Here is a 20659-nt window from a genome sequence, read left to right as displayed (position 1 = left end):
GGTTGTATGCATCCCTGAACAATAGAGTCTTTAAGGAGTGCTTAAAGCTTTCAAAACTAGGGTAGAATCGTGTGGAGGGAGGCAGAGCGTTCCACAAGAAAGGAGCCAGTCTGGAGAAGACCTGTAGACAGGAATGTTAGGAGGTAACAAGAGAAGGAGGTTGTGAGCAGAGCGAAGGGGACAGGAGGGAGAGTATCTGAAGACAAGGTCTTAAATATATGGGGGAGGCAGTGCAGTTGGGGGCCTTGTATGTCAGTCAGAATTTTGTGTTTAATCCTTGAGGAAAGAGGAAGCCAGTGAAGGAATTGGCAGAGAGGTGCAGCAGATGAAGAGCGATGTGTAAGGAAGATGTGCCTGGCAGAGGCATTAATTATGGTTTGTAAAGGAGCTAGGCAGCAGCTAGGGAGACCAGAGAGTATGGAATTGCAGTAGTTGAGGCTGGAAAGGATGAGAGAGTGGATTCAAATCTTAGTTGTGTCTTGTGTAAGGAAATGTCTAATTTTAGAGATATTTTTAAAGGTGGATGCAGCAGGATTTGGCCAAGGACTGAATGTGAGTGAAAGAAAGATCTGAGTCAAGTGTGACCCTAAGACATCGGGCATGCAGGGTAGGGCTAATGATGGAGTTATCAACAGTTATAGAAAAATGGGGGGTAAATAAGGAGCTCAGTTTTGGAGAGATTTAGCTTAAGGTAGTGAGAGGACATCCAGGATGAGATATGAGACAGTTAGCGATATGGGTTGCAGGAAGGAGATAGGTCTGGTGCAGAGAGGTAGATTTGGGTGTCATCTGCATAATTATTAAGGAACCTAATGACGACGTGTAGATTGAGAAAAGAAGGGAACCGAAGAAAGAGCCTTGCGGTACCCCAGCAAAAAGGGGCAACGGGGCAGAGGATACCCCAGAGAAGGCTACACTAAAGGTACAGTTAGACAGGTAGGAAGAGAACCATAAGAGGGTTGTGTCGCAAATGCCGAAGGATTGGAGGGTTTGGAGCAAGAGAGGGTCAACCGTATTAAAGGCTGCAGACAGATCAAGGGAGGATAAGCAGAGAGAAATGGACTTTCAATTTTGCAGTAAGTAGGTCGTTGGTAAACTTAAAGGGATACTAAACCCAATTTTTTTTTCTTTTGTGATTCAGATAGAGCATGCAATTTTAAGCAACTTTCTAATTTACTCCTATTATCACTTTTTCTTCATTCTCTTGCTATCTTTATTTAAAAAGCAGGAATGCAAGGCTTAGAAGCCAACCCATTTTTCGGTTCAGCACCGTAGATTGCGCTTGCTTATCCAGATTGCAGTGGGTCAAGTAGGGAGTTTAATGAAAGGAAATGGGATAGGCGTGCATGTAGTAGCTTTTCAAGAAGCTTTGAGGCAAGAGGGAGTAGGGAAATAGGGCGGTAGTTAGATGGGGAGGTTGGATCGAGAGAAGGTTTTTTTGAATATAGGTGTGACCACAGTGCGTGTTTTAGAGATAAGGGAAATATAATGGTGCTGAGGGAGAGGTTAAAATGTGTGCGAGTATAGGGGTAAGGGTAGATCTCATCAACAGAAGAGATACATAAGGGGAAACATAGGTTTCAACAGGACAGCGTCAATTACTTTATAGAAACTAAAGCACATTATAAAAACTAAACCTTTACACTTGTATTTTCAATAGTTTATGAATATAATTTTAATGAAATACATTTACATACTATTATCATTATATCTAGCATTTATTTACTGTCTCCCTTTAATAGCTTTATTTTATTTTGAATAGATGACATTTTAAAATTTGCCATTTAAGGAAACAGCTCTGGTGACTAAACTAAAGTTTTCATTTAGGTGAAACTTGAAGATCCTGATGGAGTTTTAGAACAAGTTCAGACATCATATCTCAATCAAAAATGAGCTTCTCTACAGATGATGCTTATGAACTGAAGTCATATCAAGGCAACTGTCGCAACAGACAAACGACACATTTTTTAAAAACTAAAAAAAAGACAAAAACACACAGTGCAATGTATATAATAAAAATGCATTTATTCTAGTGTGGAATATGTTTACAGAACTCACTTTTCATACAATTTCAAATATTACTGTAAGTCTGCAGAAATATAATTTATTTTTTGCACAACAGGACAAGACATTTTTCAATACAGTGCTGATATACAGTATCTATGAACCTTCCAGGAAACGAACTGTTGAATACCCTGTTCGGATTTATTTTCAAACAAAAGTATTTATCCTTGTTTGGCAACTCAGGCTTAGCTTCCATTGAGTTTGTAAAGTTTGGAAACTGGTGGTAACATAAAAATTCTCCACAGACTTTAATGGAGATAAATGTTTTTATCACCAGTTTCCAAACTTTACCACCTCAATGGAAACGAGTCCTTAGTGTCTATAAGCATTTACTCCATATTACTAATAGTTTTGCTTTTTGCTACCAAAAAAAGAAAGAAAAAAAGGCTACAATGCAGTGAGCCCAAATTTGTTATTGCACATTGTATTTATTATATTCTTTATAATCATGATGTTACTGACAAGCTTGGCTGCAACCTATGAAGACCATTTTCAGGAGACAGCTTAAAGTGATAGTAAATCCTAGAGTTTCTGAAATGCTAGGATTTACCAGTGCAACAAATAAAGGGGACTTTCAGTCATGAAGTAGAAAATATCCAAATGTTAATTACAGACTCAATGACACTTTACTGACTGTTACAGACGAGGAACAGGACTTGGGAATTATTATTTCAGATGATTTAAAACTTAGTAAACAATGTAGTAATGCAGCGAGTAAGGCTAGCAGAATGCTTGGATGTATTGGTAGAGGTATTTGCAGCAGAAGTAGTAAGGTTCTTATGCCACTTTATAGATCATTAGTTAGGCCTCATCTTGCGTATTGTGTGCAGTTCTGGAGGCCATATCTTCAGAAGGATATTAACAAACTTGAATCTGTGCAAAGGAGGGCTACCAAAATGGTACATGGTCTAAAAAATAAAACTTACCAGGATAGGCTCAATGACCTAAATATGTATAGCTTAGAGGAGAGAAGGGAAAGAGGTGATATGATAGCAACTTTCAAGTACATTAAAGGGTTTAGTAAAACTGAGGCTGTGGGTATTTTACATAAAATGGAAAATTCAAGAACAAGGGGTCATGAGCTCAAGCTAAAGGGTAGTAGATTCAGGAGTAATTTGAGGAAGCACTTCTTTACAGAAAGAGTGATTGATTTATGGAATAAACTTCCTCAAGAGGTAGAGCAACAAACACTGTGGGGGACTTTAAAAATGCATGGGACAAGCATAGGGCTATCCTACAAACTAGATAAGTTTATACTGTTAGGTAAGGTCGGGCAGACTTGCTGGGCCTATGGCTCTTATCTGCCGTCAATATCTATGTTTCTATGCTGAAAGTTCCTTTATTTGTCTGCAGCGTTCACCGCCCACTGGCATTATGCTGGATAGCTAGCACGCTATTGGCTAAAATCAACTCAGTGATAAAGAGTTCTGCCGTGGGCTGCCTGAGGCACTCTGTTTGGTGAACGCTACAGACAAAGAAACTTCCAGCATGAAGTATTATATACTTAATGACTTAAAGTCCCCTTTATTTGTTGCATTGGTAAATCCTAGCGTTTCAGAAACGCTAGGATTTACGATCACTTTAATCATTTGGGTTGGACATCCTGTGACTGTCTGCTCGGACACAATCAAATTATAGTTTGTTGGATGAGTGGAGGTGTTCAAAATGTGGCATGCACTCAGGGAAAACAAGTTTAATTTAGAAACTTTATTCTGCTTTAATAAATAGAATTATGTCAAATATTTAGCAAATTAAAAATGTTGCATACTTCAGTTTAAGCCACTTAAAGGCTTACTCAGACAAGATTTTAATGCAGAGTACATTTACTCCCTCTAATAAGTCTTTGCAGAATGCAACCAAGCTCTAACAACGATGCCAAGCTTTAAACAGAGAGAGATAAAAAAAAAAAAAAAGTGAACGAATACAATCCTCTACAAAATATTTAAAATCTCCTTGACTTGATTAAATCATGTACAGATAGCCCTAGGTACACACTTCACATCAGGGTTCTGTTCTTGAAGGAATAGTTGTATTAAAAAAAAACAAAAAAACCTGTGCAAAACTAATCCAATTATATAATTTCAATGGGAAGTAAATGAGTTTGGTTCCAGGACTCTCTCAAAATTACATTAATATTGTAATATTATATCTTAATATATAATGTGTTATATAATATTAGGACATTTACTTCCTGTTAGGTTCAATTTAAAAAAAAGACCAGCATTAAAAATTATTACGGCTCTTTTACAGTTTACAAACTAATCATGTGCTGTACACAGTATTACAGTGCTGTGCTATAAATGCAGGCGGCAAAAACTCTTCAATTGATTTCAGCTAAGGGGCCTGTGGAAAAACGTCCTCAATAGTGGTCACGTGATCATTAGGAACAAATTTAATCAAATCTCATGAGATTACAGTAAAAGAGTTCATGACCTTAGCACTGCTGATGCTGATTGGCTGCTGTTCATTTCTTCATTTTTTTTTACCTGCAGTTGGGAGCAGGTGAAGTATAACTTCTTACACAGAACTTACTCTGCTGAGCTGAGGAGATTGTGAGGTAAAATATCTTCCTTTTTTACATAGAGATGCTCAGGTGATATTTTCCTGTCAGCTTTAACAGTTATACTGCATCAGTTTCAAGTGATTTAGCATATGAGTATTATGTCCCTTTAACATATACTTTTAAAGGAAACCCCTCCAAATGCAGGGGATACCATTTATTATATTATACAGGTTTTAAAACAAATAAGATTTTTTTTTTTTGGGGGGGGGGGGGGGACAGTCAGATCATAGCATTTTGCAAAATAGTTAAGTTATTACAAGGGTTTAGACAAAGTGCACAAAAAAACAAATAAACAAACAAAACAAAATCTCAAACACACATTGCATCAATATATACCTGCAAAACAGAATGATTGTTAGAAGATCTTACTAGAATCCATCAGTAAAGGGGTCACATTAAAATATACAGACATGTTCCCTTTGTTAATCAAAAACGTTGTTTTTTAAGTTAGACAATACAAAACAGAGTCATTATAAAATCAGGAGAAGACGGTTAATGTTGGGTATTTATTGAAACAGTTCTATGCACCTCACAGTTTTTAGTAAATTTTCTGCTTAATAAAAAAGCACATCAAGTATGGTTAAGACCTTTTTTGAGCAAAACACCCAAACCGTCATAGCAAACAATAAAATATTGTGGAGTTTGACTATAATTAAAGAAAAAGGGGAATAATAAAATATTTGGACAGTCTTTTAAAGTGAGCATTATAGTGCCCCCCCCCCAAAAAAAAGCATAGTTTTCTTTTCCTGATCTCCCAGATGCTTCAGATAAGGCAATGTACAAAGATGTCTGCTTTTGGTTTGGAGGTAATTGATTAATGTTCACAGATACATTTGAAGCTGCCCAGGAGACAGGAAGAAGTTTTATAAAGAAGGTGCCAACCAGAAAAATCATATACCCATCAAATAATGAAAAAGTGCTCATTTTAAAAGTACTCCCATTTAAAAATGTTGTCACTAGTAAAAAATGTAAAATCTACAAGTTTAGCAAAACAAAAATTCTGCATTGATTTTACTTCCATGCATGTACACTATTGGCCGAGCAAGCTTCTGGGTAGAAAGAGTGCATGATACCTATGGACATATTGCTAGTTGACCAAACAGGAAAAGGGGGAGTCTTAAGAAGCACATCTGACAGGAGGACTATGTAGGGGGTTATCTAGCAGGTCTAAAGTATATGCAACACGATTTAACAGCATCTAAAGAGACAATCGGGAGGACCTAAATGAGGTACTAAAGCAGTGTATTCAGGTGTGTTCTACTGATTTCAGAAGCCTAAAGAAATGTCTCTGGTTAACTGAGAAACTCATTTAATTAGGAGGGTAATAGTTGTGTAAAGCACCTCTGGATTTGTTTTAATAAATTTACAGGTTTTACTTTAAAGGGACAGTCTACTCCAGAATTGTAATAGTTTAAAAAGATAGATAATCCCTTTATTACCTATTCCCTAGTTTTGCATTATATTACTATACTTGTTACCTCTCTGTGGTTGCCTTGTATCTAAGCCTCTGCAGAGTACCCCCATATTTAAGTTCTTTTGACAGACTTGTATTTTAGCCAATCAGGGCTGACTCATAGTTAAATCCACATGAGTAAGCACAGAGTTTCAATATGGCACAAACAAACTAGTACGGACTAGCTGTGAAAACTGTCAAAATGCACTGAGATAAGAAGTGGCCTTCAAAGGCTTAGAAATTGGCATATGAGTCTGCCTAGGTTCAGCTTTCAACAAGGAAAACCAAGAGAACAAATCAAATGGGATGATAAAAGTTAATTGGAAAGTTGTTTAAAAATGGAATGCCCTATCTGAATCATGAAAGTTTTATTTTGACTGGACTGTCCCTATAAGTCTTTTATTGAGCTACTGACCAGTTTCACTGCTGGGGAACAAATTGTGAGAACACCTGTCTGTCAGCATAAAGGAGTACTGCAACTTTTGTGAGTGGGCATTTTACTGGACTCTGTTTATGGTTTACAGAGAAATAATTTGCTCCACTTTTTTTTTTAAAGAAACATTAGGATACGTGCTGCCTATTGAAGATTATGTTTAGACTAACTGATATAATAGATCCACATGCTTGGAACTAAATATAATATCCTGAAGGTTTTGAATTTACTTTGGGTATCCTCTACAGAACCCTTTTTTTACATCTTTTTTAAATCCATGATTTAATTATTTTCTTTCTTTTTATATATATATATATCTCACAAACAAGGTTTTGTTTTAACTATGATGCTCACTTAAATATTAACTGTATCCCTTGAACCATTTCTACTAACACATATTTGTTGTCTTTGCTATGTGAAAAGAGCATGGTAATATTGTAAATTGGTATTTTATACACTGAAAATCGATACAAATTTGGTACTTATAAAATATTTTGTAATGGCAAAACTATCAGTGCACTAAAATGATGCACTGAAGGCACTTGCAGCAATAAGGTTGACGTTCCAAATGAAAAAGATCTATAAAAATGTGTGATTTACAAAAGCTGAGAAAATAAACACTTCTTTATGCACATATATACACAAACACACACACACTAATATTTAAAACTCAAAAGCAATCCAGTGAATCAAAAAGGTAAGTGATGCATGCATTTGAATTACACTTAAATCCTTTGCATGCTACTTAAAAGTCTGACCTGCAGTGACATGCAAAACAATAAATTGCTTGCCCTTATGGAAGAGGCAAACATTACAGAAGCAGGATTATACTTTGTGTGGCTACATAAAAATTAGCTGCATGTGCTTGAATATTGAGTACTCATTTCCAGACTTCTGTCTACTTCAAGATTGGTCCACGACTTGTCTTTTCTAAACTGAAGTTTGGCACATACAGTGTAAGCCTTGGCAAGCACCTTTATAGGGGTACGTTCTTTAGTAAAGAGCAGACTCTTTGGTGGACTGGAAGTATAGAAAGATACTTTCTCCTTTAGACACAACGCAGCATGCTGAGGGCCAGTAGCAAAATCCCTAGTATTACAATCTGCTTAATATTTTACAGTGGTAACAGTGCATGTTGTATTTCAAAAGGAACTACACAGTACGGAAACGTCAATCCGACAGTTTATGAACTGTATTCAATATAACAAAACATACATTAACCCCTTTAAAAGGTATATTAAAGGACATAAAACACGTTGGGATAGCGACAAATTATAATAATATGTACTTTAATTACTTTACCTGCAAATTTATACTGCAGTGCCTCGCCATTAACCTTTCTTTTAAGTTACAGAATTGTACAGCTCTAACTCCCCCCACACAATTCCTTTTATGGCTGTATCTATATCCACCTTTGTGTGGTAGAATACAAGACTTTAACACTCATCTGCTGTAGCATACCTAGAAGCAACTAAGCTGCTGTGAACTCAGTTGAAATATGATGCCTGTGTTACTGAAGCTAAACACTGATAAGGGGTGGTGGATCAGACTACTGCAGACAGCATGGCTATGTAACCGATTTTGAAAATTATTTTAAAATACTTGTCAGCAATTTTTAAACATTTTTTTAATGCAAACTATTTTAACTTAATTAGCCCTTTTAGGATATGCACATATCTCAACATGTTTTATGGCACTTTAATATTTATGCATAATGACCAGGATGATATTGTCCAGAGTCTCCTCTATGGTCTAACTGATTCTGAAGTTGAGCAAGCTCTGAAAGTTCAGTTAAATCCTTCAGCTGCCGGTCTGTTTTATGGCTAACTAATGATCTGTAGAAATGAACAGTAAAAATGATAAAAATTACTCCAAATGGGACCATGATGGACGTTGATGCAATCGCAGCTGCCTTTCCTGGGCTGATGGAAGAATCGTTTACAGAGGATTTTGGACTGTTCACTGGGAGAAATTTTACCCAACACAGCAATACAACCTCTGCCAGGAACAGGAGAGTGCCAATGACTGTGGAGAAGGCCCAGGCTAGTTCAATATGCCGATGCATCCGCTCATGTGGGGATTCTTTGACAGAGTTGAGATTATGGACATTGCTAACAGCTTCGATATGGGGAAGAATACACGTGCTTATCATGAGCGCGAAGAGATGAACAGCGACCAACACCGTTGTGCATGCACTAAAGGCAATCAACAGACCGGTTGGATAGGCATATTCTCCATCTAGCTGAACTTCCACCATTGCAACCTGTAAAAAGAGACAAAAAAAAGACAAGAAGTTACTTCAAAAGTCGGTAATCGCTCTAATTCCAAAATATATACATTTAACTGCTAGCACGGCTATTGACTAAGAGGTGGAAGCGTCACCTCATTAAACGCGTTCAGCTCGGCATAAACTGGCTGCAAATAAAGGTACTTTCAACAGGTTTTTTTTTTTTTATACTTCATGACTTAAAGTTTAGACTTGGCTAATATGTCATTCTATAGCAAGACAACAGATATGTCTTGTAATTACAAGGTGTTTATTGACCCTTTAAGTTTACAGTAATGCCAAAGTTTAAATTCTCATCAGATAAGAAATGCAGGAAAAGTAATTGGTTCTGCAGGTTTTATGGGACCTTAAAAATATAAAAGGGACATTGTACACTAGATTTTTCTTTAAATAAATGTTTTGTAGATGCTCCACTTATGTAGCCTATATGGGAGTGTTTTTGTAACAAAATATAGTTTTGTTTATTTTTACATAACGTGCTGATTTTCAGACTCCTAATCAAGTCACAAAGTTTTAGATGTATACTGATGTCTACATATTCCTGCTGGCTCCTGTTTCTCAAATGGGTCTTTTCTTTTACAAGATATGACGAGTCCACGGATTTCATCCTTACTTATGGGATATCGCCTCCTGGTAAGCAGGAGGAGGCAAAGAGCTCCAAAGCAGAGCTGCATAAATAGCTCCTCCCTTCCCCCCCAACCCAGTCATTCTCTTTGCCTGTGTTAGTGATAGGAGTGAGGTAAAGTGAGGTGTTAGTTTAGATTCTTCAATCAAGAGTTTATTATTTTTAAATGGTGCCAAAGTGTACTATTTTTATATGGAGCAGCCTCTGAAGTTTATAACCTTATGGTTTTGGGAACTGGTGAAGTTTTACCTGCACTGCGCCTCCCACATTTATGCTGCTCTTCTGTGATGGCTTTAGAGAAGTTTAACTAAGGCCCTTCTGTCTGCACAGGACCTCAGGAGGAAGAGTGGACCCCCTGATACTGTGAGTTTTTCATGCTGTTCCTCAGCATGGAGGTAAGTGCAGACTTTATGTTTCTGGGGCCCTGCAGCATATCTCAGAACCGACTGTACTCTACGTTTTGATACTATGGGCTTATAGGCTTTATGGCAGTATGCAGATTCTCACTGAGGTCACAGAGAAGGAGAACAGACATATTGTCTTCTTTTTTCCCCAGACACTCTAACTTTTGAAACAAACACATATGGGTTAGAAGTGCTGGAATAAATAGTATGGTGGCTTGACGTTAATATGGGCAACTCTCTCTATTTCTTTATTGAACTACAGAGCTGGCTGACGCTGGGTTATTCAGGAGGGATAAGAAGGTTTTTGATATCCCTTTAATAAGACTGCGGTTAATGGCGGTACTTGTTTGTGTAAAAATCCATTCCACAGAGGACAGATGTTATGTTCCGCACACAATGGGCGGAGCTTGGTGTTTGCGCGCTTTTGCGCAGTTTCCTCTATCCGGGTTCCGACATAACAGCGCTGCCTCTCAGTTCCTAGGTCCGCTTGTTACTTATCCTCACAAGCGATCTTAGGTGCTCCGGACAAGAGATTTTAGTGTTGAGAGCGTGGAGGCAGGTAGGAGCCGCAGCAGGGTGACTGTATTTTTTTCTTTTATATTCAAAGGTCATAAACGGTTTTCCTGTGTCTATCTTAAAGCTACGTTACAGGGTTAGCTATATGTAAGAAGAAGCCTATCTCTGTCTAGTTTCTTATATAAAATAAAAGAGAACGCTTTTTACAGTGGATGGCTTTTAAAGACAAAGTACTTTAAATTGGATTAGCTAGATTTTAGAGACGTAATCCAAGCCTGCCATTGCTTTTCTGTATATCATGGAGGACATGGAGCAAAGCACATGTCATATGTGTTTAGATGCCATTGTGGAACCCCCTGTTACACTTTGTCCCGCATGTATTGAAAGGGCTTTACAGTGCAAAGAAAATATATATTTTTTTAATAAAGATAGTTCTAAGGAATGTGTTCAGCCTGAGGAACTTCAGGATATGCCGCAACTTTCTTCCCAAGCGTCACAGCCTTTAAAGCCCACTCAAGCAATGCCGGTTTCTTCCACTGTGTCTGCTTCATTTACTCTGCAAGATATGGCTGCAGTTATGTCATGCACTCTTTCAGAAGTTTTATCTAAGTTACCAATTTTTCAAGGTAAACGCAGTAGGGCAGAGGCCCATGGGGTCCCTGCGACTTCTGATGGCTATCTCCGATGTACCCTCCCAGGGCTCTGATTTGGGGAGTAGGGAGGCTCTGTCTGAGGGGGAACTGTCTGACTCAGGGAGTGCTTTACCTCAGCCAGATTCGGAAGTAATGTCTTTCAAATTTGCCGCTTCCTGCTTACCAGGAAGTGAATATCTCATTAGTAATTAAGATGAACCGTGGACTGATATAAAGCAAGAGAGTGTGCAGAAAAATGGCAGTGTAAACCGTGTTATCCTTGTTTGCACATGCTCTTTTATTGTCTATTTTATATCTGACCCTAATTATTATTTATTATCAGTTATTTGTAGAGCGCAAACAGATTCCGCAGCACTATAAACATAGGCGTGGTATACAAGGTAACATTTATAGGGATCAAATGGGTAGAAGGCCCTGCCAAGAGTTGCACTGTTGTAGTCAGCTCTTATGAAGGTGATGGCAAAGGAGGAGAGGAACTGGTATTATGAAAGGTTAGTGTAGGTTGTATGCATCCCTGAACAATAGTCTTTAGGGAGTGCTTAAAGCTTTCAAAACTAGGGGAGAATCGTGTGGAGGGAGGCAGAGAGTTCCACAAGATAGGAGCCAGTCTGGAGAAGCCCTGTAGACAGGAATGTTAGGAGGTAACAAGAGAAGGAGGTTGTGAGCAGAGTATCTGAAGACAAGGTCTTAAATATATGGGGGAGGCAGTGCAGTTGGGGGCCTTGTATGTCAGTCGGAATTTTGTGTTTAATCCTTGAGGAAAGATGAAGCCAGTGAAGGAATTGGCAGAGAGGTGCAGCAGATGAAGAGCGACGTGTAAGGAAGATGAGCCTGGCAGAGGCATTCGTTATGGTTTGTAAAGGAGCTAGGCAGCAGCTAGGGAGACCAGAGAGGATGGAATTGCAGTAGTCGAGGCTGGAAAGGATGAGAGAGTGGATTCAAATCTTAGTTGTGTTTTGTGTAAGGAAATGTCTAATTTTAGAGATATTTTTAAAGGTGGATGCAGCAGGATGTAGCCAAGGACTGAATGTGAGGAGTGAAAGAAAGATCTGAGTCAAGTGTGACCCTAAGACATCGGGCATGCGGGGTAGGGCTAATGATGGAGTTATCAACAGTTATAGAAAAATGGGGGGTAAATAAGGAGCTCAGTTTTGGAGAGTTAGCTTAAGGTAGTGAGAGGACATCCAGGATGAGATATGAGACAGTTAGCGATATGGGTTGCAGGAAGGAGATAGGTTTGGTGCAGAGAGGTAGATTTGGGTGTCATCTACATACAAATGATATTGAAACCCATGGGACTTTATTAAGGAACCTAATGACGACGTGTAGATTGAGAAAAGAAGGGAACCGAAGAAAGAGCCTTGCGGTACCCCAGCAAAAAGGGGCAACGGGGCAGAGGATGCCCCAGAGAAGGCTACACTAAAGGTACGGTTAGACAGGTAGGAAGAGAACCATAAGAGGGTTGTGTTGCAAATGCCGAAGGATTGGAGGGTTTGGAGCAAGAGAGGGTCAACCGTATTGAAGGCTGCAGACAGATCAAGGGAGGATAAGCAGAGAGAAATGGACTTTCAATTTTGCAGTAAGTAGGTTGTTGGTAAACTTAAAGGGACACTAAACCCAATGTGTTTTCTTTTGTGATTCAGATAGAGCATGCAATTTTAAGCAACTTTCTAATTTACTCCTATTATCACTTTTTCTTCATTCTCTTGCTATCTTTATTTAAAAAGCAGGAATGTAAGGCTTAGAAGCCAACCCATTTTTCGGTTCAGCACCGTAGATTGCGCTTGCTTATCCAGATTGCAGTGGGTCAAGTAGGGAGTTTAATGAAAGGAAATGGGATAGGCGTGCATGTAGTAGCTTTTCAAGAAGCTTTGAGGCAAGAGGGAGTAGGGAAATAGGGTGGTAGTTGGATGGGGAGGTTGGATCGAGAGGTTTTTTTGAGGATAGGTGTGACCAGTGCGTGTTTTAGAGATAAGGGAAATATAATGGTGCTGAGGGAGAGGTTAAAAATGTGTGCGAATATAGGGGTAAGGGTAGATCTCATCAACAGAAGAGATACATAAGGGGAAACATAGGTTTCAACAGGACAGCGTCAATTACTTTATAGAAACTAAAGCACATTATAAAAACTAAACCTTTACACTTGTATTTTCAATATTTTATGAATATAATTTTAATGAAATACATTTACACACTATTATCATTATATCTAGTATTTATTTACTGTCTCCCTTTAATAGCTTTATTTTATTTTGAATAGATGACATTTTAAAATTTGCCATTTAAGGAAACAGCTCTGGTGACTAAACTAAAGTTTTCATTTAGGTGAAACTTGAAGATCCTGATGGAGTTTTAGAACAAGTCCAGACATCATATCTCAATCAAAAACAGAATTTATGCTTACCTGATAAATTACTTTCTCCAACGGTGTGTCCGGTCCACGGCGTCATCCTTACTTGTGGGATATTCTCTTCCCCAACAGGAAATGGCAAAGAGCCCAGCAAAGCTGGTCATATGATCCCTCCTAGGCTCCGCCTACCCCAGTCATTCGACCGACGTACAGGAGGAAATATGCATAGGAGAAACCATATGATACCGTGGTGACTGTAGTTAGAGAAAATAATTCATCAGACCTGATTAAAAAAAAAAAAACCAGGGCGGGCCGTGGACCGGACACACCGTTGGAGAAAGTAATTTATCAGGTAAGCATAAATTCTGTTTTCTCCAACATAGGTGTGTCCGGTCCACGGCGTCATCCTTACTTGTGGGAACCAATACCAAAGCTTTAGGACACGGATGAAGGGAGGGAGCAAATCAGGTCACCTAAATGGAAGGCACCACATCTTGCAAAACCTTTCTCCCAAAAATAGCCTCTGAAGAAGCAAAAGTATCAAATTTGTAAAATTTGGCAAAAGTGTGCAGTGAAGACCAAGTCGCTGCCTTACATATCTGGTCAACAGAAGCCTCGTTCTTGAAGGCCCATGTGGAAGCCACAGCCCTAGTGGAGTGAGCTGTGATTCTTTCAGGAGGCTGCCGTCCGGCAGTCTCATAAGCCAAACGGATAATGCTTTTAAGCCAAAAGGAAAGAGAGGTAGAAGTTGCTTTTTGACCTCTCCTTTTACCAGAATAAACAACAAACAAAGAAGAAGTTTGTCTGAAATCTTTAGTGGCCTCTAAATAGAATTTTAGAGCACGGACTACGTCCAAATTGTGTAACAAACGTTCCTTCTTTGAAACTGGATTCGGGCACAAAGAAGGTACAACTATCTCCTGGTTAATATTCTTGTTGGAAACAACTTTCGGAAGAAAACCAGGCTTAGTACGCAAAACCAACTTATCTGCATGGAACACCAGATAGGGCGGAGAACACTGCAGAGCAGATAACTCAGAAACTCTTCTAGCAGAAGAAATTGCAACCAAAAACAAAACTTCCCAAGATAATAACTTAATATCTACGGAATGTAAGGGTTCAAACGGAACTCCTTGAAGAACTGAAAGAACTAGATTAAGACTCCAGGGAGGAGTCAAGGGTCTGTAAACAGGCTTGATTCTAACCAGAGCCTGAACAAACGCTTGAACGTCTGGCACAGCTGCCAGCCTTTTGTGAAGTAAAACAGATAACGCAGAAATCTGTCCCTTCAGAGAACTTGCAGATAATCCCTTCTCCAAACCCTCTTGTAGAAAGGATAAAATCCTAGGAATTTTTATCTTGTTCCATGGGAATCCTTTAGATTCACACCAATAGATATATTTTTTCCATATCTTATGGTAAATTTTTCTAGTTACAGGCTTCCTAGCCTGAATCAGAGTATCTATTACAGAATCTGAAAACCCACGCTTTGATAAAATCAAGCGTTCAATCTCCAAGCAGTCAGTTGGAGAGAAACCAGATTCGGATGTTCGAATGGACCTTGAACAAGAAGGTCCTGTCTCAAAGGTAGCTTCCATGGTGGAGCCGATGACATATTCACCAGGTCTGCATACCAAGTCCTGCGTGGCCACGCAGGAGCTATCAAGATCACCGAAGCCCTCTCCTGGTTGATCCTGGCTACCAGCCTGGGAATGAGAGGAAACGGTGGGAAAACATAAGCTAGGTTGAAGGTCCAAGGTGCTACTAGTGCATCTACTAGAGTCGCCTTGGGATCCCTGGATCTGGACCCGTAACAAGGAACCTTGAAGTTCTGACGAGACGCCATCAGATCCATGTCTGGAATGCCCCATAATTGAGTTATTTGGGCAAAGATTTCCGGGTGGAGTTCCCACTCCCCCGGATGGAATGTCTGACGACTCAGAAAATCCGCTTCCCAATTTTCCACTCCTGGGATGTGGATTGCAGACAAGTGGCAGGAGTGATCCTCCGCCCATTGAATTATCTTGGTCACTTCCTCCATCGCCAGGGAACTCCTTGTTCCCCCCTGATGGTTGATATATGCAACTGTCGTCATGTTGTCTGATTGAAACCTTATGAATTTGGCCTCCGCTAGATGAGGCCAAGCTTTGAGAGCATTGAATATCGCTCTCAGTTCCAGAATGTTTATCGGGAGAAGAGATTCTTCCCGAGACCATAGACCCTGAGCTTTCAGGGGTTCCCAGACCGCGCCCCAGCCCACCAGACTGGCGTCGGTCGTGACAATGACCCACTCTGGTCTGCGGAAGCTCATTCCCTGTGACAGGTTGTCCAGGATTAGCCACCAACGGAGTGAATCTCTGGTCCTTTGATCTACTTGAATCGTCGGAGACAAGTCTGTATAATCCCCATTCCACTGTCTGGACAACCATCAATCCTATTACTTCCATGCACTGCGCTATGGAAGGACGAAGAACAGAATGAAGAACTTGACAAGAGCTTAGAAGTTTTGATTTTCTGACCTCTGTCAGAAAAATCCTCATTTCTAAGGAGTCTATTATTGTTCCCAAGAAGGGAACTCTTGTTGACGGGGAAAGAGAACTTTTTTCTATGTTTACTTTCCATCAGTGAGATCTGAGAAAGGCTAGGACGATGTCCGTATGAGCCTTTGCTTTTGACAGAGACGACGCTTGAATCAGGATGTCGTCCAAGTACGGTACTACTGCAATGCCCCTTGGTCTTAGAACCGCTAGAAGGGACCCTAGTACCTTTGTGAAAATTCTCTGAGCAGTGGCTAATCCGAATGGAAGTGCCACAAACTGGTAATGCTTGTCCAGAAAAGCGAACCTTAGGAACTAATGATGTTCCTTGTGGATAGGAATATGGAGGTACGCATCCTTTAAATCCACCGTGGTCATAAATTGACCTTCCTGGATGGTAGGAAGGATCGTTCGAATGGTTTCCATTTTGAACGATGGAACCCTGAGAAATTTGTTTAGGATCTTGAGATCTAGAATTGGTCTGAATGTTCCCTCTTTTTTGGGAACTATGAACAGGTTGGAGTAAAACCCCATCCCTTGTTCTCTTATTGGAACTGGATGAATTACTCCCATCCTTAACAGGTCTTCTACGCAATGTAAGAATGCCTGTCTTTTTATTTGGTTTGAAGATAATTGAGACCTGTGGAACCTTCCCCTTGGGGGTAGTTCCTTGAATTCCAGGAGATAACCTTGAGAAACTATTTCTAGTGCCCAAGGATCCTGAACATCTCTTGCCCAGGCCTGAGCAAAGAGAGAAAGTCTGCCCCCCACCAGATCCGGTCCCGGATCGGGGGCCATCCCTTCATGCTGTTTTGGTAGCAGTGGCAGGCTTCTTGGCCTGCTTACCCTTGTTCCAGCCTTGCATCGGTCTCCATGCTGGTTTGGGTTGAGAAGTATTACCCTCTTGCTTAGAGGATGTAGAAGTAGAGGCTGGTCCGTTTCTGCGAAAGGGACGAAAATTAGGCTTATTTCTAGCCTTAAAAGACCTATCCTGAGGAAGGGCGTGGCCCTTTCCTCCGGTGATGTCTGAAATAATCTCTTTCAAATCAGGACCAAACAGTGTTTTGCCCTTGAAAGGGATGTTAAGCAATTTTGTCTTGGAAGACACATCCGCTGACCAAGACTTTAGCCAGAGCGCTCTGCGCGCCACGATAGCAAACCCTGAATTTTTCGCCGCTAATCTTGCTAATTGCAAAGCGGCATCTAGAATAAAAGAGTTAGCCAATTTAAGTGCATGAACTCTGTCCATAACCTCCTCATACGAAGATTCTTTATTGAGCGACTTTTCTAGTTCTTCGAACCAGAAACACGCTGCCGTAGTGACAGGAACAATGCATGAAATTGGTTGAAGAAGGTAACCTTGCTGAACAAACATTCTTTTAAGCAAACCCTCTAATTTTTTATCCATAGGATCTTTAAAAGCACAACTATCTTCTATGGGAATAGTAGTGCGTTTGTTTAGAGTAGAGACCGCCCCCTCGACCTTAGGGACTGTCTGCCATAAGTCCTTTCTGGGGTCGACTATAGGAAATAATTTCTTAAATATAGGGGGAGGCACAAAAGGTATGCCGGGCCTTTCCCATTCCTTGTTTACTATGTCCGCCACCCGCTTGGGTATAGGAAAAACATCGGGGGGCACCGGAACCTCTAGGAACTTGTCCATCTTACATAATTTCTCTGGAATGACCAAATTGTCACAATCATCCAGAGTAGATAATACCTCCTTAAGCAGTGCGCGGAGATGTTCTAATTTAAATTTAAATGTTACAACATCAGGTTCAGCTTGTTGAGAAATTTTTCCTGAATCTGAAATTTCTCCCTCAGACAAAACCTCCCTCCTGGCCCCTTCAGATTGGTGTGAGGGTATGTCAGAAGCGTTATCATCAGCGTCCTCTTGCTCTTCAGTGTTTAAAACAGAGCAATCGCGCTTTCTTTGATAAGTAGGCATTTTAGATAAAATATTTGCAATAGAATTATCCATAACAGCCGTTAATTGTTGCATAGTAATAAGTATTGGCGCACTAGATGTACTAGGGGCCTCTTGTGTGGGCAAAACTGGTGTAGACACAGAAGGGGGTGATGCAGTACCATGCTTACTCCCCTCATCTGAAGAATCATCTTGGGCACTATTATTATCTGTGGCATCATTGTCCCTACTTTGTTTGGACACCATGTCACAATTATCACATATATTTAAATGGGGAGACACATTGGCTTTCATACATATAGAACATCGTTTATCTGATGGTTCAGACATGTTAAACATGCTTAAACTTGTCAACAAAGCACAAAAAACGTTTTAAAATAAAACCGTTACTGTCACTTTAAATTTTAAACAGAACACACTTTATTACTGAATATGCGAAAAAGTATGAAGCAATTGTTCAAAATTCACCAAAATTTCACCACAGTGTCTTAAAGCCTTAAAAGTATTGCACACCAAATTTGAAAGCTTTAACCCTTAAAATAACGGAACCAGAGCCGTTTTTACATTTAACCCCTATACAGTCCCAGGAATCTGCTTTGCTGAGACCCAACCAAGCCCAGAGGGGAATACGATACCAAATGACGCCTTCTATAAGCTTTTTCAGTGGATCTTAGCTCCTCACACATGCATCTGCATGCCTTGCCTTCCAAAAACAACTGCGCATTAGTGGCGCGAAAATGAGGCTCTGCCTATGACTAGAGAAGGCCCCCATCTGAAAAAGGTGTCCATACAGTGCCTGCCGTTTTTTAACAACAATCCCCAAGATTATAATAACTATAAAGCGCTATAATCTGTCAAATATGCTTAGCAAGTAATCGTTTTAGCCCAGAAAAATGTCTACCAGTTTTTTAAGCCCTTATAAAGCCTTTATTCTTTTACTTAATCTAAGAAAATGGCTTACCGGTCCCCATAGGGAAAATGACAGCCTTCCAGCATTACCAAGTCGTGTTAGAAATGTGGCCATCATACCTAAGGCAGAAAAGTCTGCCAACTGCTTCCCCCAACTGAAGTTACTTCATCTCAACAGTCCTGTGTGGAAACAGCAATCGATTTAGTAACGTTTGCTAAAATCATCTTCCTCTCACAAACAGAAATCTTCTTCTCTTTTCTGTTTCAGAGTAAATAGTACATACCAGCACTATTTTAAAATAACAAACACTTGATTGAAGAATAAAAACTACATTTAAACACCAAAAAACTCTTAGCCATCTCCGTGGAGATGTTGCCTGTGCAACGGCAAAGAGAATGACTGGGGTAGGCGGAGCCTAGGAGGGATCATATGACCAGCTTTGCTGGGCTCTTTGCCATTTCCTGTTGGGGAAGAGAATATCCCACAAGTAAGGATGACGCCGTGGACCGGACACACCTATGTTGGAGAAAATGAGCTTCTCTACAGATGATGCTTATGAACTGAAGTCATATCAAGGCAACTGTCGCAACAGACAAACAACGCATTTTTTAAAAACTAAAAAAAAGACAAAAACACAGTGCAATGTATATAATAAAATGCATTTATTCTAGTGTGGAATATGTTTACAGAACTCACTTTTCATACAATTTCAAATATTACTGTAAGTCTGCAGAAATATAATTTATTTTTTGCACAACAGGACAAGACATTTTTCAATACAGTGCTGATATACAGTATCTATGAACCTTCCAGGAAACGAACTGTTGAATACCCTGTTCGGATTTATTTTCAAACAAAAGTATTTATCCTTGTTTGGCAACTCAGGCCTAGTTTCCATTGAGGTGGTAAAGTTTGGAAACTGGTGGTAACATAAAAATTCTCCACAGACTTTAATGGAGATAAATGTTTTTATCACCAGTTTCCAAACTTTACCACCTCAATGGAAACGAGTCCTTAGTGTCTATAAGCATTTACTCCATATAACTAATAGTTTTGCTTTTTGCTACCAAAAAAAAGGCTACAATGCAGTGAGCCCAAATTTGTTATTGCACATTGTATTTATTATATTCTTTATAATCATGATGTTACTGACAAGCTTGGCTGCAACCTATGAAGACCATTTTCAGAACACAGCTTAAAGTGATAGTAAATCCTAGAGTTTCTGAAATGCTAGGATTTACCAGTGCAACAAATAAAGGGGACTTTCAGTCATGAAGTAGATAATACTTCATGCTGAAAGTTCCTTTATTTGTCTGCAGCGTTCACCGCCCACTGGCATTATGCTGGATAGCTAGCTCGCTATTGGTTAAAATCACCTCAGTGATAAAAAGAGTTCTGCCGTGGGCTGCCTGAGGCACTCCGTTTGGTGAACACTACAGACAAAGAAACTTCCAGCATGAAGTATTATATACTTAATGACTTAAAGTCCCCTTTATTTGTTGCATTGGTAAATCCTAGCGTTTCACTTTAATCATTTAGGTTGGACATCCTGTGACTGTCTGCTCGGACGCACTCAAATTATAGTTTGTTGGATGAGTGGATGTGTTCAAAATGTGGCATGCACTCAGGGAAAACAAGTTTAATTTAGAAACTTTATTCTGCTTTAATAAATAGAATTATGTCAAATATTTAGCAAATTAAGAACGTTGCATACTTCAGTTTAAGCCACTTAAAGGCTTACTCAGACAAGATTTTAATGCAGAGTACATTTACTCCCTCTAATAAGTCTTTGCAGAATGCAACCAAGCTCTAACAACGCTGCCAAGCTTTAAACAGAGAGAGATAAAAAAAAAAAAGACTGAACGAATACAATCCTCTACAAAATATTTAAAATCTCCTTGACTTGATTAAATCATGTACAGGTAGCCCTAGGTACA

The 20659-nt window shown here is 39.6% G+C and overlaps 2 protein-coding genes across 2 annotated transcripts in view; one reads left to right on the top strand and one right to left on the bottom strand.

The window, feature by feature from the left end:
- The window catches only part of MORN3 (MORN repeat containing 3), a 124944-nt gene extending 122912 nt beyond the window's left edge, over positions 1 to 2032 (top strand). The window contains exon 6 of the mRNA XM_053701748.1: positions 1828 to 2032. Coding sequence (XP_053557723.1) covers positions 1828 to 1893 — 66 coding nt within the window. The 3' untranslated portion in view covers positions 1894 to 2032. The remainder of the gene's footprint in view (positions 1 to 1827) is intronic.
- The window catches only part of ORAI1 (ORAI calcium release-activated calcium modulator 1), a 58001-nt gene continuing 39343 nt past the window's right edge, over positions 2002 to 20659 (bottom strand). The window contains exon 2 of the mRNA XM_053701746.1: positions 2002 to 8776. Coding sequence (XP_053557721.1) covers positions 8219 to 8776 — 558 coding nt within the window. The 3' untranslated portion in view covers positions 2002 to 8218. The remainder of the gene's footprint in view (positions 8777 to 20659) is intronic.

Source organism: Bombina bombina, chromosome 2, assembly GCF_027579735.1.
Source record: "Bombina bombina isolate aBomBom1 chromosome 2, aBomBom1.pri, whole genome shotgun sequence".
Taxonomy (NCBI): domain Eukaryota; kingdom Metazoa; phylum Chordata; class Amphibia; order Anura; family Bombinatoridae; genus Bombina; species Bombina bombina.
Note: the sequence above shows the minus strand (reverse complement) of the source record. Positions and strands in the feature narration are given on the sequence as shown.